Source organism: Panthera pardus, unplaced genomic scaffold, assembly GCF_024362965.1.
Source record: "Panthera pardus isolate Hobbes unplaced genomic scaffold, ASM2436296v1 HiC_scaffold_2, whole genome shotgun sequence".
Classification (NCBI taxonomy): Eukaryota; Metazoa; Chordata; class Mammalia; order Carnivora; family Felidae; genus Panthera; species Panthera pardus.
Window position 1 is genome coordinate 110,369,527 of NW_026526765.1, and position 26,691 is coordinate 110,396,217.

Below are 26,691 nucleotides of genomic sequence, written 5' to 3' on the forward strand. Positions count from 1 at the left end.
ATAATTTTGTGTCAAGAATTGAGCAAGAGCACATCTGGCAGTTTGCCCATTACCCATAAAGCATCAGTTGGGCTGCACAATTCACTTCCAAGAAGACTTCTTTCTCTGCTCAGAGTTGTGGTTGGTGCCTTTGTGCTTCTTGGCCCCTCTCTCTTTTCTCATGAGATTTGATTGTATTGGGCATCTTCACATGGGTTATACTTTTCATGACGATGGTGTTAGGGTGGTCACTATTCTTATATGGTGGCTGGCTTCCAAGAGGTTATGTCCCAAGAATGAGCATCCCAAGAGCAAGTATTTGCTTGCAATAGGCTAAAAGAGGAAATTTACAATAGGCTAAAAGAGGAAACTGCCAGCTAGGTAAGGTCTATTCCTGGAATCAGCAAAGTGTCACTTCTGCCATATTCTATTTGTCAAAGCAGCCAAAGGGCCTGTTCACATTCAAAGAGGTAGAGAAATCATCTCATCCTGTTGAATATTTGACCTCATCAAAGTTACATTGAGGAAGAGTCACACTGGAGAAGAGTCACATTGGGGAAGGATGGGCAATACTGTTGTGGCCATTCTTGCAAAATACACTTTGGCCACAATGCCATTCATTGGCAAACTGCATTCATCCTCTGCATCATGACTCTCTAAATTTGTCCCATTATGGCATCACATAAAACAATGTTAGCCCATAGCACTTCTAAAATGCAGTTGAACATGTGTCTACCATTCCTTGATTAGGGCCCAGTTCTGCTTCCTGTGAGTGATGGTACATGGTTCCTGGCTCTTCCCCCTAGAGTCTTGTCTCTGCACACTTAGTCCTTTTTCCTTTTCCATAAAAAATGGCTCATGTTTGCAGTGAAATAACTTTCTGATAAACTTCCTGCTTACAGAAGCTTGAGATTCTTGACTGTTTTTTTTGCATTTTGAACTGTTCACTTTTTAGTCCAAGTGGATGGTGATTCTGCTAGTATTAGTGTCTTAAAAGTGCTGTGGCTTTTCTGTGAATTTTATTTTGATTTATTCCATTAGACAAAAGTCACACAAGTGTCTTTGAAACAGGCTCTTTTCTACCTGGGCTACTTATAAGTCTGCCATGATATAACACCTTCAAGATTCTTAAACTCTAACTTTAACCAAGATGATCTATAAGGTACTGCCTTAAATCTTTTTAAGGTTATAGTAAAAGTCTTTTATAGCCATGCATGCAACTACCCAAGGACCATGTCTTACTAGAAACATCTTGAATTTGATATTGGTTGTAAGGCCATTTTACTTTGAGAACCTTTTGTTGAGAGAGACTGGGGATGAGAAATAGTTTTGTTTATGAATCAAGTCATAGCTCTTTTATGTTTCCTTTAAATTCTGCTTAAAATTTGAAGTGGTCCTTCTTTAGTTTATCTTTGTCCGTCCATACCTGGTTATCAAGACTGAAAGAGACTGGTTGGCACTTTCAACATTCATCTTGGAAAACTCCTTATCCAAATCCACCTTTCGTATTTTCCATGTCACTGCAGGGGACAATTTTGACTGGAATTGTTGCCACTAGGCAACATGGGTCTTTCCTATACCTCCAACCTCAGCCTTCTCACAGCCCTTCCACGTTCCTGTAACAAGTCTCCCTGAGGCTCTTCAGAGGTCCACTGACTGCCTGTTCTGATATAAATAAATTTCTGTTCAGCTTATCTGTTGTTGTGTAACAAAACTATGCCCAAACACAGTGGCTTAAGACAGTTGTTGTTTTTACATAATTTTGTGAGTCAGGAGTTTGGGAAGTCTTAGCTGGACATTGGCTGGGACTGCTGAGGCTGGAAAATGGACCTCCATGATGACCTCTGCATGCACAAGTCTGGAACTGCCATATACTTGACCTCAAGTTTCTTTCCATGCAGTGTCTCATCTTCTAGGACCTCTTTTTGATGCTTAGGTGCCTCGCAGTATTCTGGTCTCAGAGTACTCCCCCTTCTTTACATGATGGCTAGTCTATATGAGGGAGCTTGGGAAGAAGAGTGGAAGCTCTTAGAGGCAGGAAGGGCATTCCAGGCCATTTTAAGGCTAATGCCCAGAACTGGCACACCCCCCCCACCCTTTTTTCACACTTGAAGTATAAAATTTATTTCTTAATGATCTGAAGCAAATACAGGCTGTAGAACTGGCACCCTCTTACTCTTGCCATCCTAGTTACCAAAGTCCTTGGAGGGAGTCTCACCCAGAACCAAAAGAGTAGAGAAACACACTCTGCCTCTTGATAGAGTGGTGGCAATACCACTTGCAGAGAAGGATGTGGGAGGGAAGTGCCTTTGTAAAATATCTTTGGAGGTGCAGTCTACAGCAGGGGTGCAATTTCACGTTTCCCATGTGTGAAACTCTTGGACCAGAACTCTTTATTGAACAGTCCATACATTCTCACTGATCTGTAATGTCTGGTCTGCCATAAACCACGTTTCTAAATAAGTGTGTATGTTTGTTTTAGATTATCTGGGCCCATGATTTTCCACTGGGGGCCATTTTGCTGGGGACAATGTCTGGAAATATTTTTGGTTGTCACACTTGGGAGGGTGTGCTACTAGCATCTAGTGGGTGGAGGCCAGGGATGCTGCTAAACAACCTATGGTACACAGGATAGCTCTCCACACAAGATTATCCAGCCCCAAACGTCAATAATGCTGAGGCTGAGAATCCATAGTCTATGCCATCAGTATAGCCCTACCATATTATCTTAATTAGCCTTGATAGCTGGTAGGGTAAGTCTCCTCACTTTGTTTTTCTTCTTTAAGAATGTCTTGATTGTTTTTGGCCTCTTGCATTTCCATGTAAACTTAGAATCAGTTTATCATATTTCATAAAAAACTTTATATTCTAATTAGAATTTCTCTGTAAGTGTATGTCTTCATGAGGAATATTTACATTGCCATTTTGCTGTTGAATATTGATATTGAATCTTATTTACCAATATGATACATCTATCAATTTACTTCATTAATGTCTTTCAATAAAGTTTTGTGATGTCCTTATTAAAGGGCTTACACATCTTTTGTGCAAGATGGTTTGTTCGCATGGCCAGTTAGTTGTGAGTCTTTTAATAAGTTGCTTTCCTCTTTTGGGCCTTGATTTCCATAAGTAAAGAACGTGACAGTTGGATTAGATCATCTGTGACAGCCTTTGAAGCCTGAGAAGACATGATTAAAGTGTTAGAATTAAATGGAAAACTTTCAATACACACAATAAAAACAGTCCATGAGAGGGAGCTCTTCTGCATTTCATCTCTGGCCAGGTGGCTGCAAAGACACCACATCTGTTATTGATCTTCCCAGGGCATCTTCTCAGGGCAAAGGCAGAAAGTGACTCCCTGGTATCACTTCAATCACAGTTCTCCACTTAGGAACTGCTGCTGTGGGTTTTGGAAGCTATTACTTGTTTCAGGGTGTGGGAATACAAGAAACGCATTTTGAACCCAGGAGGACATTTATGGATCATCCAATTTAATCCCTTTGTTTGACAAATGAATAAACTTATAGACACTGTTATTTTCCAGAGGACACAAAGACTGTTCCGGAGAGAACTAGGGCTGGAGCACAGGTCAAGTTTTCACAACTTTAGTTGACAGAGTTGGAGGGATAAGCAGTGGGTGTTAGTGGTGGGGTGGGAGTAGGGATGGTGTTTAAATTTTTTTTAATGTTTAGTTTTGAGAGAGGATGTGTGAGAGAGAGAGAGTGGGGGGAGGAGCAGAGAGAGAGAGAGAGGAGAGTATCCAAAGTGGGCTCTGCACTGACAGCAGAGAGCCTGATGTGGGGCTTGAACTCATGAATTGTGAGGTCATGACCTGACCTGAAGTCGGACGCCTAACCGACTGAGCCGTCCAGGCACCCCGGGATGGTGTTTAATTTTTAAAGAACTGAGAAGTGGGTGATCTCCGAATTCCCTGGAGACAATTTGCTACACCACATGTGTGTTTGAAATTTTTTTTTTTTTTTCAACGTTTTTTATTTATTTTTGGGACAGAGAGAGACAGACAGAGCATGAATGGGGGAGGGGCAGATAGAGGGAGACACAGAATCGGAAACAGGCTCCAGGCTCTGAGCCATCAGCCCAGAGCCCGACGCGGGGCTCGAACTCACGGACCGTGAGATCGTGACCTGGCTGAAGTCGGACGCTTAACCGACTGCGCCACCCAGGCGCCCCCACCACATGTGTGTTTGAATGTGAGAGTGTTTATGTGTACCTGAGTGTGTGCCTACGTGCTGTATGTTGGCAGTAGGACTTGTGTTACGATTGTTGGCTTCTTAGAAATAAGCTGGCTTAAGTAAAAGCCAGCCTTTACTTAAGGAGTAGGGGCAACTGTGTGGCTCAAGCAGTTAAGTGTCCAACTTTGGCTCGGGTCATGATCTCACTGTTCGTGGGTTTAAGTCGTGCATCTGGCTTTGTGCTGACAGCTAAGAGCCTGGAGCCTGCTTCGGATTCTGTGTCCTTCTCTGTCTGCTTCTACCCTGCTCGCACTCTGTCTTTCTATCTCTCAAAAATAAATAAAACATTAAAAAAAAGAAGTAGAGTAACTTTTATGGGCTTTAGAGATTTAATTTATATTTTGGAATTGTTTGAAAATGCCTGTCTTTTAACTTGATTAAAAAATTTAAGCTTTCAGTTTATTTATCTTTAATTTGATTTAATGATTTCATTTTTTTCTCATTGACTTTTCAAATAAAGCATAGTCATTGCATATTTTTTTTCAGAGAAGATGAAACTTATCTTCATTAGCCATCACTTTTTTTTTTTAATGTTTATTTATTTATTTTTTTTGAGAGAGAGCGTGCAAGTGGGGCATTGAGAGGGGGAGACACAGAATCCGAAGCAGGCTCCACGCTCTGAGCTGTTAGCACAGAGCCGGACTTAGGGCTCAAACCCAGGACTACAAGATTATGACCTGAGCCAAAGTTGGACGCTTAACCAACTGAGTCACCCAGGTGCCTCTAGCCATCCCTTTCAAGTCTATTGTGACTATTTTTGAAATGTTGCTTCATAGTGCTTATTACTTGTGATTCTTCTGATTCACCTCAGTACAAACTTTTTTGGTAAACTATAGGCATTTGAAAACTATTTCTGTCTTCATTTGCCTTAGGAATAAGATCTTTCTAGTTTATTTGGATTATTTTTCCTACAGGTATCATGGATAAGATTTTAAACCTTTATTTTGGCTTAAATAAATGAAAAGTAAACTACCTACTGACTTCCATGTCAACATGAAGAACTAGAGATCTTGTGTTACCTTTTCAATGTCCTGCAGCCTGTCTTTTTCTAACAAACTAACAAGAACAGTTACTCTGAGGAAAGTATGTATTTAGTTACCTTTCTATTGTTGTTTATCAGGTATGGCCTAGACTGATTTGAGGAGAGTTAGCGTATTTAGGCTTCTCTGTGTTGGTCCAAGGAGTGATGTTGCCAGTGACTTGGCGGTATGGGGACAGAGGAGGGGATCAAAAGGCAGAAGGACACTGGGCAGCTTTCACCTCCTCCAGGACTGAGGCTTCCATCTCACTGTGAAGTGTTCCATATTCAAGGGAAAGAGGATTGATTAATCTTCTTTTGAAATAGTTATAAAAATGAACATTAGGGTAAAAGATTCTTGTGCTGATATGCTCTTCCTCAGCAAGTAGCGCTGAGCATTCATTGGTCCATATTTTCTTTTGCATACGTACCACCTAGACATTTCAGAGAGTTGTGAGGTACTAAGGATTTCCAGCTGGGTGAAAGAACTGGCTTGCTCCAGCAGTCCATTAAGAACATCTTTATTCATGAAAATCATTTGATAAGAGAACAAATTTTATTTATTTATTTATTTAATAATGTGTCACAGGTTTGATTCCTGTTTTTCTTCATAAATGTTTTCTAGTAGACATAATGAATGAATTTTGAAAAAAGTCGTATGTTGGGCCTAGTGAGCCATGTGTAATAATTTGAGCATTCATACTCTGATTGATAGTGAGAATTCCATTATCTGAAGTTTGGAATTATTACATAAATTCTCAAGGACAGAAGAAATGGGGGCTGTTGTTAAAATATCTGTGTCTCCCATTGACTGAAATAATAGAGATTTCCTTCTTGGTTTTTAGATTTCCTCCTTCCTCACCCCTGAAACCATATCCAAAGAAGCCTACATACCAAAAAGATGCTATAAAATTTCCAGAATGGAATGACCCCCCACCAGGGACTTCACAAGAGAACATCCCAGTGAGGCCACTTGTGATGGTAAGTGTGTTACTAAAAGAGTGGGTGGGATGGTCCGGGTGGAGTGGGGCGATGGTGGTGGCGGTGGCTGGGGGTGGGTCTAGCAGCTACCAGAAATAGGATATGATCTGTGAACCACCAGCCTTAGTCTTTTTTCTACTGGTCCCTTAGGAACAATGGTCTGAAAGTACTTTAAAATATCTTAGGTGTCCGTAGCTGAGAGAACAGTGACAAGGAAAGATTAGCTGTTGAACTCTTGCCTGTTGAGGCTTTGGCATATATATGGTACCTATTTTCATATGTTCAGAACAAGCAGGTTTATGTGACAACTCCCTTATAATCTCATTCTCTTGTGTTCTAGAATTTACTCTTCTCCCTCTTTGTCTCCTGGATTTTGTTCTATTACTAGTTGAGAGTGAGAAGGTTAGGATGTGAAGTATTGTGGAATGACCCCTGACACTATAGATGATCAAAGGTAGATTCTGTTAGTTTTGGAAAACCTAAGCTTATTGTTGAATAATCTAATCTTTTTGGTACTCTTTTTCATTAAAATATTCCCAGTAGAAAACTACCATGATTGAGACGATGCTAAAACATAAAATACAAAGAAAAACTTTTATATGGCAGTTTTTAAGAATTGTACTCACACCAGTGTTTTAAGTTAGTCTAGTCCAATAGGACTAGATGTCCAGTTCATACGTTTGTTTGCGAAGGTGGGATGTACATATTTTTAGGCAATGTAATTAAAAGAAAAAACACTTATTTTTTAAAGAGATTGTATTTTCAGTTTGAAGAGAATAGCTAAGAAGCTTAGGCTTTATCAAAGATAATTCTAGAAAGAGAGTGGCACCAGTAACAGAAATAAGGACTCCTTTAAGGACTTGCAGGTTTGTCAGGATGGTGATGAATTTGGTTTTAAATATGATTGGTGATAAACCAGGCTTACCTTAAATGGAAGTGTCTCATAGGCAGATGGAGATAATGATCCTGGAACTTAAAGGCAAGATCATATTTGGAAGTCATTAATTACTTTATTTATTCAACAAAGATAATATTGAATCAGCGTCTACTGTGTGCCATGAATTGTGCTAGGCTCCACAGACACAGTAATATGTGATACAGTTTTTACTCTAAAAAGGCTCATAGTCTAGTGAAGCATACAGTACCAAAATAGATAACTAGAAAACAGAGTCAAGTGACTTAGGGTATTTGAGGACTTTTAATTAATTCCTAACAAGGAGTACTTAATTGAGGTCTAGTTGATAGTTTCTGTCCCAGAGAAAATTAGAATATAAGTTCCATGAGATCAGGTACATTTTTTTCTTTTAACATTTGCATTTAAACATCTGATATGACCCCATTGGCAGAGTGGCTATTCAACAGACATTTTTTTCATTATAAGGTCTTCAGTGTTGTTTATACAAAGGAGATAAAATCCCGTAAATTAATATGTATTTATGTCATCGATAATAACTACTTTCATTTTCTATTCCACTTGGTTCTATGAAGTTGTAATATTCCTGGTATCACCTGCAGAAGACCAAATGCTCATTAGCATACTTTAATGCCCTAGTGACAATGACTTCTGTCTTTTCTTGTCATTTTCTAATTTTTCAGGAGCCCTGGAGTGGTAGACCGATGTCCTAGATTCATCAACCATTTTAACCCAAAGCTTATCCTTTCCCGGGTTGAAATGCCCAGAGTTTAAGAGACCCCCAAAAACGAACCACCAGAGTCCAGAGTCAAAGCTAAGCAGCAAGGGTCATTTATTGCAGGTTCGAACCTGGACCTCTGCGCCCCCGTTGCCGGTGACACCAAGAGGCCCTGAGAGAGGTTTTTACACCCCTTTTATAGACAGGTACAAACAAGTCATGGGGAAATCAGGAATTTTCCACAGTTACAGAGCTGCGATTGGTTGGTGTTTAAAGTTGGACACTTAACAGTATTCGATTGGTTCCTGCCTTTAGGTCAGACCACAACCGGGGGTACGGGTATCACAATGATTGATCAGGAATACACGGATGTGCCAGGCAACAATGATTGATCAGGAGTACACGGATGTGCCAAGTAACAATGGTTGATCAGGAATATACGGATGTGCCAGGCAACAATGATTGATCAGGAATACATGGGCGCGCCAAGCAATTGTACAGAAGCGGAACAAGCTGGTTAAGCTTGGTTAGGTTTCAGTTTCCCGTAACTTAAGCTTTTAAGTTTCAATTTTCTCAGGCCTCTCAGGGTCATCTGTACCTGTATTTGTTTTGATACTTTTGTCTCGCCTTCTCTTTCTTATACATCCCCCTTAATTCAAGTGGTAGAGGTTTGAGCTCCCTGCTCATTGTAATTCCAGCAAAGCTTAGGCTGCTACCTCTTGAGCATGGTTCACAGGAAGAATGGCAGAGCAGGATCTGTGTCCCCACTTGGGCCTTGGTGTAGGTTTTAGAATGATGAGGTTATTAGTCAATAAAGAAATGTCATCTTTCTTAAAAAGAACTTCAGCTCATCATTTATTTCTATTTTACTTTCCCTGTTTCTATCTTTGCTTCCTCTTTGCTCGGTGGTTTTTTTATCCTGTCTTTTCTCTTGCCTAGCTACTTACACAGATAAAAAATAAAATACTAAAATGAAACCATTGTGTTTGCTGAGGGGCAGAACAGTATGGAAAGTAAGATTGTGCACTCTGGAGCCAGTCGACCGGGTTTGGATCTTGGCTCCTCCATTTACTATTTATTTGGACTTGTTTCTCTGTTTTAGTCCTTGTGTTTGTGTCTCAGTTTTCTTATTGGTGAAACTGAGATGATAATAGTACCTTCTGAGGTAGGCTTGTTGTGAGAATCAGGTGAGTTCATATCTATAAAGTGCTTAGAATGGTGTCTGGCCCACAGGTAGTCAGTAACTGTTAACTGCTTTTGCTGTAATTCACTTATTCAATAGAATTGTTTTCAGGCAGAGATGAAAAAAAAAAAATCACCCATGATATCATCCAGAGAGAATTAATATTAACATTTTTCTTCTGTATCCTTTTTTCTGTGCACATTTTTACCTCCAAAAGGAGATCATGTTGAGTTTTTTGTGGCCTGTGTTCTTCACTTACAACAATGTTTTGCTTCTTTTTTCATGTTACTATTAAAAAAAATTTTTTTTTTAATGTTTATTTATTTTTGAGACAGAGAGAGACAGAGCATGAACGGGGAGGGTCAGAGAGAGAGGGAGACACAGAATCCAAAGAAGCCTCCAGGCTCCGAGCTGTCAGCACAGAGCCCGACGCGGGGCTTGAACTCACAAACCGCGAGATCATGAGCTGAGTTGAAGTTGGACACTCAACCGACTGAGCCACCCAGGCGCCCCATCATGTTATTATTTTAAGTTTATTTATTTTGAGAGAGAGAGAGAGAACAAGTGTACAAGCAGGGAAGGGACAGAGAGAGAGGGGGAGGGAGAGAGAGAGAGAGAGAGAGAGAGAGACAGAGACAGAGAAAGAGAGAAAGAGAAGAGAAGAGAGAGAATCCCCTGCAGATTTTATACTGTCAGAACAGAGCCCAATGAGGGGCTTGGACTCATGAATCATGAGATCATGACCTGAGCCAAAATTATGAGTCGGATGTTTAACCAACTGAGTTACCCAGTCACCCCCTTTTTCCATGTTTTTAAACATTTGACATCATATTTAGTATCTGTATCTTGTCTAACATAAAGCAATATAGTTTATGTATCTAGTCCCTTACTGTTAGTATATACCATGTTTCTAGTTTTCTGGTAAACAATGTAATGAGCAATGTCTTTACAGATAATTAGTTGAGTATGTCCATGGTATTTCTTTAAGATAAGCTTTTGGAGACGCCTGGGTGGCTCGGTCAGTTAAGCGTCTGACTTTGGCTCAGGTCATGATCTCACGGTTTGTGAGTTTGAGCCCTGCATCGGGCTGTGTGCTGACAGCTCAGAGCCTGGAGCCTGCTTCAGATTCTGTGTCTCCCTCTCTCTCTGACCCTCCCTCGCTTGTGCTCTGTCTCTCTCTGTCTCTCAAAAATGAATAAATGTAAGAAAAAATTTTTTTTATAAAAGGTAACTTTTGGAAGTAGATTTTTTTGTGTGTGTGTTGCCTAGTGGCAGTTTTTTTAAATATGAAATTTATGGTCAAATTGGTTTCCATACAACACCTAGTGCTCATCCCAACAGGTGCCCTCCTCAATATGCCTCACCCACCCTACCTTCCCTCCCACCCCCCATCAACCCTCAGTTTGTTCTCAGTTGGAAGTAGATTTTCTAGGCAAATGCAACAATTTACATGCCTGCCTTCAAAAATGAACACCTAATTTAATTTAGATACTTAAAAAAAATTCACAAATCTACACGGTCTTCGACTTTCTTTTGTAATTCAGTAATTCTCTAAAAACAAAATCATAAAACAACTTTCTGGCTCCTTTCATCCAAATTTATAAGATTTTTCTGTAATGATACTTTTGTAAAAAACTATTACAGAAAATCTTTATAAGTGATTTCTTACATGTTTTGTCTGTAAAACCTCAATGTTTCTCTTTGTGATTATAAAAAGGAAGTTTTAAGAATTAAACGTTTAGTAGACTATGTGAGAAAGGAGATACTAAGAATGTTGAACTGGTAAAGCTGTGTGGCTTTGAGCAAATTATTTAAGCTCTCTGAATTTTAGTTTTTCTTCCTACTGTCTCAGTTTTCCGGGGAGCTCTTATTTTTTCTGCCTTCTGCAGTTGCCTAAGATCTGGGGGCTGCTCTTTAAATTGTACTTATTTGATTTTTGCTTATAAAAAATAGAGAGTTCTTGAAAGTAATAGACTTTAATTTTGTTTTAAACAGTCACTCGGTTTGGACAGCGTGTGAATATGGATAGGTATTTTTTTTTTTTTTTTGGATAGGTATTCTTTGACTTAATTTTGAATTAATACAATTTTATTTCATGGCTACCTCGTTGATTAGTTGAAATTCCCACAGGAAAAAAATAGCTAGTCAATGTCATGTTTATTGCTATAGTTCTTTTGCAATTTACAAATACTCACTTATAATATGACCTGATCTTTAACAGTTATACTTCTCTGCAGTCAGTACAAAGAAAGTTAGTTTATATTTCTAGTTATTATTTTAAATCAAATTACAAATAACCAAGTCAAAGAAATTTCTCATACTACTGCCTGTTGAAATATTTACTCTCTTTTTCTTTCTACTCTCCCCCAATTAGAACTCTGAGATGTGGTTCAAGCGTCACAGTATTGCTATTGGAGAGGTGCCGGCCTGCCGTCTTGTCTACCGCAGACAGCTGACGGAGGCCAATGTAGAAGAGATATGGAAGTCTATGACATTATCATAGTATGTGCATTTGATATTAATGAGAACTTTCAGTGTTTTTTTTTTTTTTTTTTTGTGGTTTGCTTCTCTACTACTCTCTGCATATTTAATTTTCTGAAATTATGTATTAAAAGCTTAACTTTGCATTATTTGCAGCTATGCTGCTTAGCGAACATAATTTAACTGAATTCTGGGAATTTTCTCTTGTCATTTATAGGACAGTTAAGAATAGAAGTTTAAAAGTTCTTCAACTTTCTAGTAACACTGAAGTTTTATGTTTAATGAAACACAGTGGTACATTTCATCTCCTAGATACTTGCTGTACTATAGGTAATTAAGGTAAATGATGTTACAAAGCATTTTCGTTCCCTCACAAACATGTACTAATAGCAGTTTCTCATCATTGGGTAAGCTATTTTCTGTTTTTATCGTATCTTATGAAATGTTTTTCCTGGCATTGAAGGTGTTATATTAAATTAGTGAAGCAACATGTTAATGACCCAAGGATCTTTTAAATTTGTTTTGTCATATTTAGTTTCTAGCCTTTTTGCCAAAGATTGTATAAAATGCCTAAAAGCAGCACATTTTGAAGATTGATCTTTTACATGCCGGGTTTTTGGGTAATAATGATTTTTTAAAAGTAATTAATTATCATATATCTTTTCAGTTTACAGAAAGTCCTTGGCCTGGATTCTTTGGAAGAAGTCTTAGATATTAAACTGGTCAACTCCAAGTTCATCATCCATAATGTATATAGTGTGAGCAAGCAGGGAGTTGTCATCCTTGACGACAAGTCAAGTAAGTACATAAAAACCACTGTGGTCCCATTTGATCCACTATGCTGGCTGCACAGCTCCCTCAGCTTCTTTTTGACCATTCCTCAAACCCTCAATGAAGGTACCTCCTCATTATGTATAGCCTTCTCTCACTTTCATGCCTTTTAAATGATTGTGTGCATAAAGGAGATGTCATGGAAGGTCAAAGCCTCAGCACAGTCCATCCAGAGGCTAGTTCAATGTTAGTCACACTGGGCATTAAGTGGTTCTATATTATTCACAGAAAATCCCTGAAAAGTAGGTAAGTTTAAGACCTGAGTGCTTAAGTCAGTTAGAACTGGGTCTTGGAGAGATTAATTTTAGGTTTCAGGTGAGTTTGACTGATTTTAGGTTCTCCCCGACCTTTTCATTATGGTGTCTCTGTGGTAGATTTTCCAGAATAGTCTTGGTTTATGTCTTTTTTTTTTTTTTTAATTAATAAGGGTAGTTCTGTAAATGCTGAAGGTGCTTCAATTTTTTTTATACCTTTTATTCCAAGCCAGTTTACAAATCAGGAAAAAAAGACATTAGGCAGCTGCCTATCCTCTTTTTTTGTTTGGAAAAATAAGGTCATGGTACCCATGGTGGGCCAGAATCCCCTAACTGATTTACTGATTTTAAAGCTTACTTCGCTTGGATCAGGGATGGACCAGAATTAGATGGGTTTTTTGAACAGTTCTTCCTTTACTTCCAACCCTTGATCCTGGAAATAGCTGGAACTAGAATGACCTTTGGATGTGGGAAGATGGTATAGTACTTTTGGGTTTTTATAAATTATTATTAAATTTAGAGCTGGAGTCTCCTGGGCAACAAGATGGAACTCTACCAGAAGGAGCCTCAGCAGCTGTGAGAGGGGAAGAGGTTTTTCTAGGCCATGTTTCCTGACAGGAACAGAATGTGTCATTGAAACTTGAAACACTTCTTTCATATAGTCTCTGTATCGGGAATGATGGACATTAAGGAAACAAACGAATTTGTGACCTTGTGAGTTGTCAGGTTAATATCAACATATAAAATTAACTTACATAGAATGATGGAGGTATTGCCTTTGAAATACATCTAAAATCCTTCCACATTCTTTGAGTGCAGCAAACATGAATACTTTTACCTACCAGTTAGATGACCAGTCATCTTTTGTCTTATCAAGTTCTTCAGAAAGAAGAGCCTCAGGTTCATTAGATCTAACACAGTTCAGCCAGTATCCTTGCAGTTTTTAGAAAGTGGAGAAGGGGAAGCATGAGTGATGGTCCATCTCATCAGAGGTCCATCTCATCAGAGGAGGGGAGAGACTCCAGAAAAAAGGCTCAGCTGGGACTTTTTGTAGCTGTGTTAACAATTATTATTTTAAGACTGTCCTAAAAGGAGTAGCCTATATTAGTATGTCAGTAGCACTTTCTTGCCCTGAAACATTTTGAAAATTGAAATGTGTAAAATGATACTTATATTGGACATTGGACATACAGAATTTACCTTTTTTTTTTTTTTTTTTTAGCTGTTTGCTGAACTGAATTCACAAATACAATTGATAACTAATATTTTTGCTTTTTCTGTTTTTTCTTTTCCTTCTTTAATTCCTAGGATAACTGATTTGTTAGTTTGCTTCTTTGGAATAAACTGTCAGATGTCTACTTTTCACCAAAGCTTCAACAGGTGCATCTTATCCTTAGAGAAATTTGTAGGCATGATTTATAAAAGCATATTGGAACACTGCTGCAAAAGAATAATTTCCATGTTTTTAAAACATTCGGCTATATTCATAGGTGATTTGTGGTTTGCGATTGGCAGATAGGTTTCATATTATTTGGGCAAGTTATATATTCTTATGATACTATGTGTGTATATAATTCTTTGAGTTATATGCAGTTGAGTAAAATATCTTCTTTTTATTTTCATTTCTCTGCAGAAGAACTTCCTCATTGGGTACTGTCAGCTATGAAGTGTTTGGCAAATTGTAAGTACTAATTATCCTCCAGTTTTATGAGATTAACAGAAATTAGGTCCTGAATTAGAAAATATTTTTGCTCAATGGCCTGAACATTGATTTGACACCTGTGAGACTGGCAGTTAATTATTTTGGGACTTGTGTGCTTTTAGTGATGAATTTGTGACTCGGTGAAATGGCTGAGTTATAGAACATTTTTAAAGGTATTTTGTGCTTCTTTTTTCTAGTGCATATAATCACACTACAGATTTACCCATACTACTACTTCTGACTGCTTCATCACAGTAAAGAAAAATTAGTAGTATTGAATATAATATTGTACAGATAGCTGCCTGTTGACTGTTTACACATTTTTATTTCTAAAGCATGTATTTTATTCCTAAAACATATATCCCTAAATATGCCCTATATTTACATCTCCATTTGCTCAGCAGATCCTATCTACTATTGGCTTTTTATAGGGCACCAGTTGAAGTGGGAAAGAAATATTTTAGACTAGTCTGACTGATAAGCAGGCTGGTTTGGAAGGAGAAGAACTTGGCGTGCAGAGAAACAAGAAGGGATGTTTCAGTAATTGGATGTAAAATGAAGGGGCCTGGATCACAATGGTCCTTCTGAGGATTTTCATAGGCACCCACAGTCCATTTCACAGGCATGTGATATCCACATCATCGGATGCTGTAGGCACTGTGAAAAATGTATTATAGTATCCCACTAACATTGCCCTTTTTTTCTGGGGATTTTTTAGAAGGGTTAACCCAAAGAAGGGATTCTAATAGTTAATGGCTTAACCCAAACAAGTGATTTTAATGAGAAGAATTCTAGTTCTTTTGCTAATAGTGGTGATATTTGGTCTATGAAGCCTTTAAGCCTCACAGATGGCCTGAGAGAGGTACCTTTTGGGTAGAACTAGCATGTACAGAGACAGGTATAATAAAATTATGAGTTAGTAGACCCTGAATGATTTATTTAATTGATGTTAGTTTTGTTTGATTATAGAATGAAATTAAGATAACCAGGCAGTTTACTGTAGGTAATTCCAGTCATAATATGTGGACAATGATTATATACTATCATTCTGAATATGAATACCAATTATTAGCTTGTATGAAGCCCAAGGTTCTCTGTGTTTAACTATTAAATTTTCATTGGTTTTGGTTAATATTTTGGGACGTCTGAGACGTAGAGTGGTTTTAGCTTGGGAGAGTGCTTTTTATTATTCCCACTCAACCATTTGAGGTAAATTAAATTTAAATTATATCTTTGGACAGAGTTGGCAATGATGAGATAGAAGGTCTAAATGCAAAGTTAAATTACCCATTTCTAAATTCCTGGCAAACCAAGCTTTTGATAATTGATGAACTGGGAAAGAATAGAAGAAGCCAGTATGACAAATCTAGGCTATAATATGTTGTATAATGTATATTAAGGTGGGATTATGATACAGATTTTTCAGTGATCAAAACGTTGTGAAGATTGTAACTTTTCCTGCAAGTAAGATGTATACATAAAGCCACAAAAACTTCTGCAGGAATATTATAATAATTGGAATTACTTATTAATGGAGAGGAAAGATGTAAAGAGCAACTTAATAATGTTCTCCATGTGTGTGGTGGTGTTATATTATTAGGTGGAAATTCTTGAGAACAGGGACATGTCTCACATGTATCAAGTGCAGTGTTTTACAGATAGTTGGCATATCCATAAAAATGCTTATTTATGTTTCAAAGACAAAAAAAGTGACCAAAAGGCAAGAACATCCTTTTGAATAGTTTTGTGACATTATTAAATTTTCCAAATTCTCCTTGGCCCCTTGAGTTTACTTTGAGTCTATCAAAGTGATGACCTGTTACTTATCCTTCTTATCCTTATTGAGTCTAGATTCCCATTACAGTCATGTAATAGGGAACAAAAAGGATAGGCTGGCTGGTTTATGTGATATTTTGAAGGCTTCTTGCCTCCTTTTCTGTAAATTTCCTGCCTACCTCTTTCTCTGAGGCCCATTGGTAGACCATGTGCACATAGGCCTGCATACTTTCCTTGTCCAGCCTCATGGTTGGCCACAGCATGATGAACTGATACTAAGTATAAAACCAGGTTAACTGTGTTTTCTTTGTGCATGTACATTGCATTCAATAAAAAAAAAAAAAAAAAACAAAAACAAAAACGGATACAGACAACTCTTTTCCAAGATCTGTCAGGAATAACACTTATAAAAGCTATTCCGAAGTTCAAGATGATTAAGAAACAGAAGATCTTAGAAATATGGCCTCCTCTCATGGGGCCTACTATGCATTTGCATTTGTATGGAAACTGTTTTTGTTTTTGTTTTGCATATTTTTAGCAAGAATGATGAAATGTTTGTTCAGGGATACAGCTGCTTACAATCAACCGCATACTTATCTTGGGAGGAAGTAATTCGTGGCATTATGGATTAGTGAGACATTAAACTAATTGTTTCAATCGATGAAGCTTGGAGTATTTCAAAGGAGGAAGCAGGCAAGAATGATGGTTATGTTGGCTGCTAGGTTAACATGGTACCAAACAAGAGTCTCTCATAATTTTCATTATTTTAGTCAATCAAATTAAGTTATTTTATGACAAGTGTATACAGAATATTAAAAGGTGAGAGGGTTTTTAAGGAGACCAAGAAAAAGCCATTTTCACTTTGTCCCATTGGCCTTGGGATGGGAAGGCCCAGAATGTTTATCTGTTCTTTTTAGTTTGATCCTTTCTCTTTAGTTACAGTGGTACTGGAGGAAGGCTTTCTTTTAGTTTTTACTGGCTTTATCTTTCACTCTCCTCTGAGGGTAGAGCTCTGTTTGGATCTAGTTGTTTAGTCTTGTATTCTGCTAGCCCAGAACTGGCCATTGCACTTGCACTGCTTCTCCCTTCCACACTGTCAGAGCAATTGAGAAGACTGGCCAAACTCTCCCTCATGAGGCTACTTGCCATTTCCCCAAGGCGTGGGCAGCTCTGGTTTGTCTCTCCACTTGGCAATGTCAATCTGTAGTCTGTGTGTGGATTCTTGGGGGCATTTACTGCTATATCTGTAGAGGGCTAGGCATTTCTTCTTGTTCCTCTTTGGTCCCGGATACAACTGGATCTTTGCCTTGCTGTTTGCATGGGATATGGCTGGGACCACATTGTTCCAGGCTTCTTATTGTTACCCTAACTTTGGAATATGCTTTGCCTGATACACTATCTTTTAAAGGTTGGTTGAGGATCACATAGAGTTTTACAATCAAAATGAATCACAGGACCCAGTGTAAAATCTCCTTTTTAGAATATCTTTATGAAAAAGAGTGTAAGTTTTTATTAGTCTGAAATAATTTAGTTAGAGGCAGAAATAGATTAACTCAACTCTGATTCTAGGATTTCATAATATAGCAATGACAAAATACTAAAAAGCTTTGAAAATTGCTTTATAACTTGTCTATTACATATGTGAGATAATTATCACCTTGGTCAACTGTGTTAAGCCTAGGAAAACATCAAATATTTCAAACAAAATAATCATTGTCTACATTTAATAAAAATGCCTTTCAGAAGATGTAAAAGAAAGAGTGGGTTTCTCTTAAAATGCAAGTAAGCCATTGATTTTCCTCCTTGTTTTATAATAGATTTCGATTTAGACATAAAGTATTCATGTAAGCAAATGTATAATGTCCTTTTAAATAACGTCAATTTTCCCCATGAAAACTTTTGTGATCTTGAATATCTATACACACCATACATATGCACAGAGACTAATCCTCATAAGTGATCGTCCCAGTAATGTTTCTTCTTTCTCTCTTTCTCTTTTTTTAACAGGGCCTAATTGTTCAGATTTGAAGCAGCCTATGTATTTAGGATTTGAAAAGGATGTCTTTAAAACTATAGCAGATTACTATGGTCACTTGAAAGAGCCTCTACTTACATTTCATCTTTTTGATGCCTTTGTCAGTGTATTAGGTAAGTTGGAATATAATGAACGTGTGTCTGTATTATTGATATGGAATCATTTCATTTTCCAGTGTCTTGAGATTTCCATTAGTCAAACCTCCATAGCGTTTCTAAAATAAAAAGGGATGAGGTGCTTGCCTGGTTACAGTCCTGCTCTGTGAAGGAGGAAAAGAAAATGGTTAAGCTCTGTTAAGAAGCTCAAGTCAAGGACCAATAGTTTTTACTTGATAAGAAAGAATAATATGCTATGTGTCACTTTTGTGCAAAACAGTACAACTTCTTTGGTAGAGAAGAATGTCAGTTTGATATCGACTGTTGCAGTAGATATACTCCTCTGGATGTGCCTTTATGAACAGTCATGTATGGGAGACAGATTTTCATTTAGAAATCTAATTTCTTTTCATAGAAGGAACAGGTTTCTGTAGGGCTATTTGTTATTTGTAACATGAAAAATAAATATAGTAACTTTATCATTCTCTGAAACTTGTTACTATTCTTCACATAGATCTGTATGTCAGAATTTACAGTGTCACAAAAGCAGGGTAGAGAGGAAAAAAAAATCAGTGTTATTGCTGTAGGCCTTTTTGGTATTGTTCCTTTCTTCTTGCATATCAGATTTTCCTGTTGCTATTGTGATTGTTCAATAAATATTATTCTTTTATTGTTTGCTTTAATGACCGATCATTGTGTAGATATCGTACTCTGTTATGTAAATTAGTAGGAATTTGCATGCTCTTGTTCCTGAGTACTGGGGGGCTTAGCCCCCTGCCCTGCCCTGCCCCGCCCTGCCCTTTCTTCCGCTTTCCATCTTATTGGAAAGTATGGATGCCACCATAGAAAATACTCATAGTATGAGTAATTTACCTGATCTCATAGTACAGTACTTTAAATTTTGAGATTCTGTAAGTTTTCTGATAAGAAGAAACAAAGTACAAAACTATAAATCATGCGCTTAAGAGTGAGGTTGTTTTTAGAGGGATTAGTATTGGGAACAGATGAGAGGATTAGGCCTGTTACAGGTGTTTGAGACCACTGGGCTGTCTTGGTATTTTGTTTTCAACCAAAGGGGATCGAGTGCTTATGTCCTTTTGAACATAGTACCTAATGATGAATACTGGCTGTTGTTTAATATGCATTTGGATTCATTGAGTAGATTCTTTTAGCCACTCACTGCCATGTGCCACTGGTAAAATAAGAATTCTAAAGACTGGAATAAAAATTACTTAGGTTTTCTTTTCATTTTCCATTTTCATAATGTTATGTAGTAAAAATGATCTGGTTTGGAAACACAAGTACTTGGAACTTTTTTTGGAGAACAGATTCCAGTGTGAATCAGCTGTGTTTATGACATCACTGATCTGTTCTACCACAATTGTTCATTTTGATCTCTGCTAGGAATTAAAGCTGATTATTTCCAAATTGATGTCAGAATCAGCCTCCTTCTAAAGTATCACTTATACAGGGTTTAGGGTGGAGAAGGATGGATAGATTGGAGAATTTTGGCAGTTAAGTATCAGCAAGAATAGACTAATGTGTGCAGATAGTCAAGATTTATTATCCTTCTCTGATCCAGTCCTTCTCAAGTGAACATGTTTGAGACACCTTGCGATGAAAACCATATATTTTAGATCCTCATGTAGTAAAAGGAGAAATATAAAGACATATAGATTATCATAAATTTGATCATCATTTGATCAATGAAGATCATCTAGTATAGTAATCTTGTTAAGAGTCTGTGGGAAAAGGTATTATATATAGATATGTGCAAAGCAGATATATAGGTTGAATCTTGGTGTGGTTGACTCAATTCTTCAAACCTTTTGACTTACTTGGACTGCAGTAGGATGCTATTAGATTAGATAAGTAAGTAATAAAGTAGGTAATCAGCATACTTTGTGTAGCAGCTAAAAATCCTATAGCATTTTCAGTGGAAATAGTTTTCAGTTTAATTAATGGGCTTTTTTGAGGTTGATTCTCTTGCTTCTAGAATGAAATAATGCTAGCTTGATGTAAAAGTTGTGACCTTGAGAGCTGTTAGTCATTGATATGTGAAAAAAAAAAAAAATCTAAGAGTTCTTAAACAAAAAAAAAAAAAAAAGAAAAAAAAGATTTTTTGGAGCTATGAGAATTATTCTTTAATCACTAGAAAATGATTTAATTTGGGTCAGCAGTCTGACCAAACAACATAGCTGTATATAATAATAAATTTTCATTTCTAAAATGTCAGTTTGTTATTAAGATAGAATTTGGCTGACTCTTAAGTGGGGTGAATGAGATGGTGTAGCATCCTTCACTCCATTCCATGTGTACCCTAGAATCCACTGAGCTGTGTAGCTTGCTGTAATTTGTCATATTGAGGAAAAATGGACACCCGTAGGAGGCACAAAAAGGCATAGCAGCAGGGGATGGTGTTTGGACAGTTGAGAGACTTGTGGGTTGTATAATGTTATAATCTTAGTTCCCAAACTGGTGATCTCTGGGCCAGATCTGAGTTATAAATACATCTGATTTGACCTCTGTGTTTTGTTTTATTTTGTTTTGTTAATGTTTATTTATTTTTGAGAGAGAGAGACAGAGACAGAGATGGAGACAGAGTATGGGCGGGGTGTGGCAGAGGGAGACTCAGAATCAGAAGCAGGCTCCAGGCTCTGAGCCATCAGCACAAAGCCCAACGTGTGGCTTGAACTCACAAACTGTGAGCTTGAGCTGAAGTCAGACGCTCAACCGACTAAGCCACCCTGGCACACCGACCCCTGTGTTTTAAAAAGAAAATGTAATTAATTGCCAAACTTTAAGAAACAGGAAGTTCAGGTAAGAATTTGTAAATTTGTGAAGAGAAAAAGTGGAAAATGTGGCTGCTCTGGGCTTGAATTTACATGGGCACCAACTGTCGCATCTGTGTGGCTAGTGCCGCCACTAGAAGGAGCAAGTGTTCCAGGGACACAAACTCCAATTTGCAGTGCTTCCCACTGCTTCTCAGACTCTGAAGCTAAGTTCACTTGACTCTTTGCTCATTTATCCCTTTTGTCTGCTCCTGCAGGCACTTGGGCTTTTGGCTCCTGGTTTATTTGCTCAGAGGCTGGAATACTGAGTAGCTCTTTCCTGCTCCCTAGCTTCTAAAATGTCAAGTTTAGAAAATGCCATTGAAATTCACTAGATTGATCGTACACTGGATTATCAAACTAAATAGCTGAGATCTTCTATGTATTTTTTAAGCCAGAGACACCTATAAGGGTTAACTTTCCAATCTTTGATTCTTTTGTCTGATGACTTCTCAGATATCCTGTGGAGCTATATGCCATCATGGACTTATTTCCTCTTGTTACGTTCTTCAAGTTATCTTAGGGTCTGTGTCCCATAGTAATTCTTAAGGGAAAACAATTCTTTTTTTCAGAGAGTGCCTAGTTGGTTTGCTTGACCAGACAGAGGGCTCTTGCCCATGTTAGTCCAAAGTTCTTGCTGGTGGTTCTCTTTGCTCTCAGAGCCCAGGGCTTATGGCTGGAGTTTTTGAAGATGTAGATGAGCCAAGGTAAGGATGTTGAATCACCTCCAAATAAAATGACTACTGTTAAGTCAGTTGCTGGAATAAAGTGGGGTTAGTTGCTCCTTAAATATAGCAATTTAGGAAAGTGCCTAGGTATTTCTTGGCTATAACAAAATATCTAAGCTGTTTGTAAATATACCAGTAATCACTAGGATAGCTGATAAAACTTCTGGGGGAAAAAACTTAAGACTTTTCTCATACCATTCATCAGGATAAATTCCAGCTGAATTAGAGAATTAAATGTAAAAAATGTACATCTAAAATATAGTTGATGTTGGGTGGGTGAAGGACTTTCTCAGCCTGAAAGCAAAAGAAGTCATAAAAGTGCTATAGCAGTTTGGGACTCTTCATGTAGGAAAGGGCATCATGTTGTGGTAGGTGAATCTGTGTCTACTTTTAAGCAATTCAAAGACGACTTGTTTGTGTTTCCTTAAAAGCCCCTAGAGAAATAGTCTCTCTTGATATGTCTTTCTTTAGGCAGGGAGTTCTGACCAATTGATGTGTAGTCTGAATTCTTTTGCCTTAGTATAAACCTTTTCCTTTTTATACCTCTTCTCTGTGAAAATGAAACTTTTTTTTTTTTTTTATTCCTTTCGTTGTTCGAAAACTTGAGTCTTCTTGAGTCTCTCCTTCTCTGGCTGAACAGACTCGATCCCACTGGCCTTTTGGGGAATGCTGGGCCCTTTCAAAAGTCTTCATATTTCAGTATTTTTTTTTTGAAGCTCCCATAAGGGATCGCTTATTGATAACATAGCATATATTAGTAGAAATGCCATTTCTACTTTACAGAAATAAAAATTTGTGTTTGTAATGATTTGAGAATGGAAATCTGATGTAACCACTAGAGAATGGGAAGGAGGGTGACAAAGGTAGTTGTCATACAAAGCACTGACAGCTCTGAAGCCTGTCATGTGATCTTCATGGCTGAGGTGTCACCTAATCTCTAATCATAGAGAATATTATTTTAATTTTACTTATTTTTATCATAAGGAACACTTGGATTTTTTTGAGTATTCAATTATTTATTCACTCATCCTTCATCACTGGGGCTAAATAATGAAATGTTTCCCTGATTGAAAAAGTCTCAAAGATGAATTATTTGGTGGATTATTATCTTTTCATTATTTTATTCTTTTTTTGTTTGTTCATTATTTTATTCTTATTTTACCAATGGAAACATCTCCAAACTCAAGAACTTGGTTTGTTCACTGAGGTGTACCCACTTAGATGACTCACTCTGCCTTTCTAGACCCTGGTTTTTTCATTGGTAAATGGCAGTAATGCCTATTATACTTTTAGATATGAAAACATGAAATTTAAAGTAGTGGGTTACACTTGTTTTCCTACTAAGTTTCATTTTTTTTGTTTTGAAAAATACAAAAAAATGGCAAAATGTATAAATTAAGATAGGATAATCATATGTTGCTAGCTAGCCATATCTTCTTTCAAATGATAGCAAGATTTTTTTAATGTGAAACTACTTGTGATACATCTTTATAATCCATGATTGGGATAAGCACTAGTATATCATTCTGAAATGCAAGAAACGAGTTACCTTTGGGGCTGCCAAAGGTACTTGTCATTTTCTTGCAAAGGAAGACTCAGTATTTTTATGGTGATGTTGAGGTTGAAGAAATGATGAAAGTTACTCTTTTAGCTTTTGTTCAGCAAAGTGAAATTAATCCAAAGAATAAAGTAGTTAGTCTTTTAAACTCTTTGGTTATAAAATGAGGAGAGCCTACTAATATCCCTCAGGAGCTCTTTAAACCTAAAACAGCCCCCAAGAAGCTCTTTAAAATCAGTAGTAGTTTATGATCTTGAAGAATCCAATAGTACTTGTTGAAGATGTGCATTGAGTTCAACTGTATACCATCATGTGTATTTTAAAACTAAATTCTCTTGCAATCATTTCCCCGAGTTCTATAGTGTGCTTTTGTCAGTAACATTTTATGAAAGAAAATAAACGTAATGGTCAGCAATGAGAAAGAAGTTAGGAAACAGAGAAATCAGATTAAACTGTTTTTGAGAATCTAAGTATTCTGCATGTATTTGAACTGAGGAAAGCATTATGTCGCACTCCAACATTCAAAAGCAGAACTAAAAGTGAGTCCTGCTTTGACATTTGGACAGATTGAAAAATAATATCCTTGGAACTGGTTGCCAAGAAGGACTGAAGTATTACAGGCGCTTCAAATCTCAGCTTTTCCCCATACGTCTTCCCTTTGATCATATTCATACCACTTCATGGATCACCCATGTGCTAAGGATTTCCACTCCTTACTTTCATCCTCGATCTGTCTCCTGAGCTCTGACCAGAATATCTCTGGCTCTGGCTGTGTATTCCCGGATGTTTGTTATACAAGAGCCTTGGTTCAAATTCAGGAGTCTTTGTAAGCCACTATTTCAGAAACTGTGTGTTGGATGTGAATTCTCTGTAGTAGAACAGTGTTAAAAAGACAGAATATACATAGTAGGTATATTTGTAGACTTTGTTTTAAATACCTATGTATATGCGTATATATTGTGACGTAACATATATTTCTTAATTTTTGTTGTAGTAAAAAATTTTTGAAAAAAACCCCTACTTTAAATTTCATCTCCATTTACCTACATAGTAAGATGACTATGAGGATTTAATGAATGAGAAAATCTCTCAAAGTGTAATATTTCTCAGATATTACTAGTAATAGTAGTTAATGGTGAAAGATGCTTATGCTATATGTGGTTTGTCCTTTAAATTTCGATAAAAAAATAACTTTTTACTTATGGATCATATATATTTTTTTAAGTTTATTTATTTTGAGAGAGAGAGGGTGGGGGAGAGGGAGAACACAAACACAGAAGAGGCAGAGAGGGAGAGAGAGAATCCCAAGAAGGCTTGGTGCTGTCAGCCCAGAGCCTGATGTGGGGCTTGAACCCATGAACTGTGAGATCATGACATGAGCCAAAATCAAGAATCGGCCACTTAACCTACTGAGCCACCCAGGCGGCCCCTATGGATCATATTGTTTAGAGTTACATTCAATTTGTCCTTCTTTTTGTGGTGGAATTAGCATTTTAAAGTGGTTTGGAGGTTTCTTCAGGGTCACACTACATTGTAGTTTTACTTGATGAGAGAGAAATGAGGAGAAGAAATGGTTTTATGTGCTCTCTCTGGTATAAAGGAACTAGTTTCAGATTTCACTATGTTGAGAAATTCTCTTCTTTTTACCATCTACTTCTGCCCCCAGTTGAAGAATGCAGAGTGATATTTTGACTATCTGCGTATGAAATATTTGTGCATATTCTTTGAGCCAACATTTCTACTTATAGGAATTTATCCTTAGGAAATAATTGGCCACATGGACAAAGTCAGTAATATAGAATGGTATTGAGGCGTGTCTGCCCTAGACCATGTAAGTAAGCTCACACCCCACTTTGCCACTAACTAGCTGTGTGATTTGGGCAAGTGACCTCATTTCTTTAAGCCTCACTGTCTTTATCTGTAAGTGGGATTAATGATGGTTAAATACCTTATAGAGTTTTTGTAAAGATTAAACGAGATAATGTTTAGTGTTTAGAACACTATTAGGTACATAATAAAGTATGTTTAATGTTAATTCCATTAATGTTAACTATTTTCTTCTCCCATAAAAAAATTAGTTTTATTATTATATATATTATATATATATTATATATATATAATATATATTAGCTGCTCTTATTTTTTTATTCTGATTTTTAAAGACAGAAAAATAAGCTTCAAAACCACTATCACGCTTTTAAAATTCCTTTCTGTAGTGGAAGATCTTGTACTTTAGTTCAAAAAGTATTTTGTGAAATTCATGTGCTTTTACATGTAGTAGAACTATCTACTCTCATCAAGATTAATGGCATGGAAGTGTTGCAAATTGCCACATTCTACAAATATTTTTACTTTTAATCTAGTCTTCTATTTTTCTCTGGCATGTATAGTGATGTGATAAACTGGGGCACAGTTAAATGTCTTTGGGACCATGTTTTTCCCCTTGTCTATAATATCTATATTTCTAATGCTAAGGGAATTCTAGGACTATGACTTTTTATGCTATTGCCTCTTGAAACTTTCCAAAATATTTAAAAAGAATAATTTATAAAGTATTCCCCTGCCAGTTTTCTAAACTTCCTACCAGTTAATATTTTTGTGATTACAAGTTGTGGCTTTGATGTGGTTGAGCAATGCTATTAGTTTATGTCTCCTTTATTCCCTAGGTTCAATTTCTTTTAAAATATAGATTTACTTAATGGCTACTAGAGCTTGAAGACTTTTTTTTTCAGATTCCTGAAGATTTTGGTGGTAGACTCCTTAATGATATAACACGATGATGGATGGCTGACAGATAAACTTTTTAAACCTACTCCAAAATTATTATTTTTTTTCTTTAGGACTCTTAGAATAGTCAAGAAAAATATATCTGTCAGTGTTAATAAAGGATATAGAGTATGGTATTAATTCAAGAGTGTAATCTTTTAATTAGCAATTAATAATTGCTGACCGTCAATTTTAAAACTAAATTAAAACCAAGTAGAGTTTATTGGAAGCAGGTTGATGATTATATGTTGATAATTATGTGTGTAAGGGAGGAAGAACACATTGGTGTGAATCCCAGGTGTATTTTGTGTTTATTTATTTTTGAGAGAGAGATGGGGGTGGGGGAGGGGCAGAGAGAGAGGGAGACACAGAATTGAAAGCAGGCTCCAGGCTCTGAGCTGTTAGCACAGAGCCCAACATGGGCCTTGAACTCACAGACTATGAGAGGATGACCTGAGCTGAAGTCGTATGCTCAATTGATGAGCCACCCAGGCGTCCCCCGGATATATTCTTGGGGCAAGTCTTAACTACTTTGGCATAGCCTTTTTATAAAACAGTTTGGCATTTCTTTAAAAAAGGTTAAACATTG

At 37.1% G+C, this 26,691-nt stretch overlaps 1 protein-coding gene across 2 annotated transcripts in view; it reads left to right on the forward strand.

The window, feature by feature from the left end:
• Positions 1 to 26,691, forward strand: part of DEPDC1B (DEP domain containing 1B) — an 85,924-nt gene that overhangs the window by 30,114 nt on the left and 29,119 nt on the right. For both annotated transcript variants that reach the window (XM_019414305.2, XM_019414306.2), the window contains 5 exons: positions 6,096 to 6,231; positions 11,420 to 11,547; positions 12,194 to 12,324; positions 14,245 to 14,292; positions 18,097 to 18,237. In XM_019414305.2, the coding sequence (XP_019269850.1) occupies positions 6,096 to 6,231; positions 11,420 to 11,547; positions 12,194 to 12,324; positions 14,245 to 14,292; positions 18,097 to 18,237 (584 nt within the window). The remainder of the gene's footprint in view (positions 1 to 6,095; positions 6,232 to 11,419; positions 11,548 to 12,193; positions 12,325 to 14,244; positions 14,293 to 18,096; positions 18,238 to 26,691) is intronic.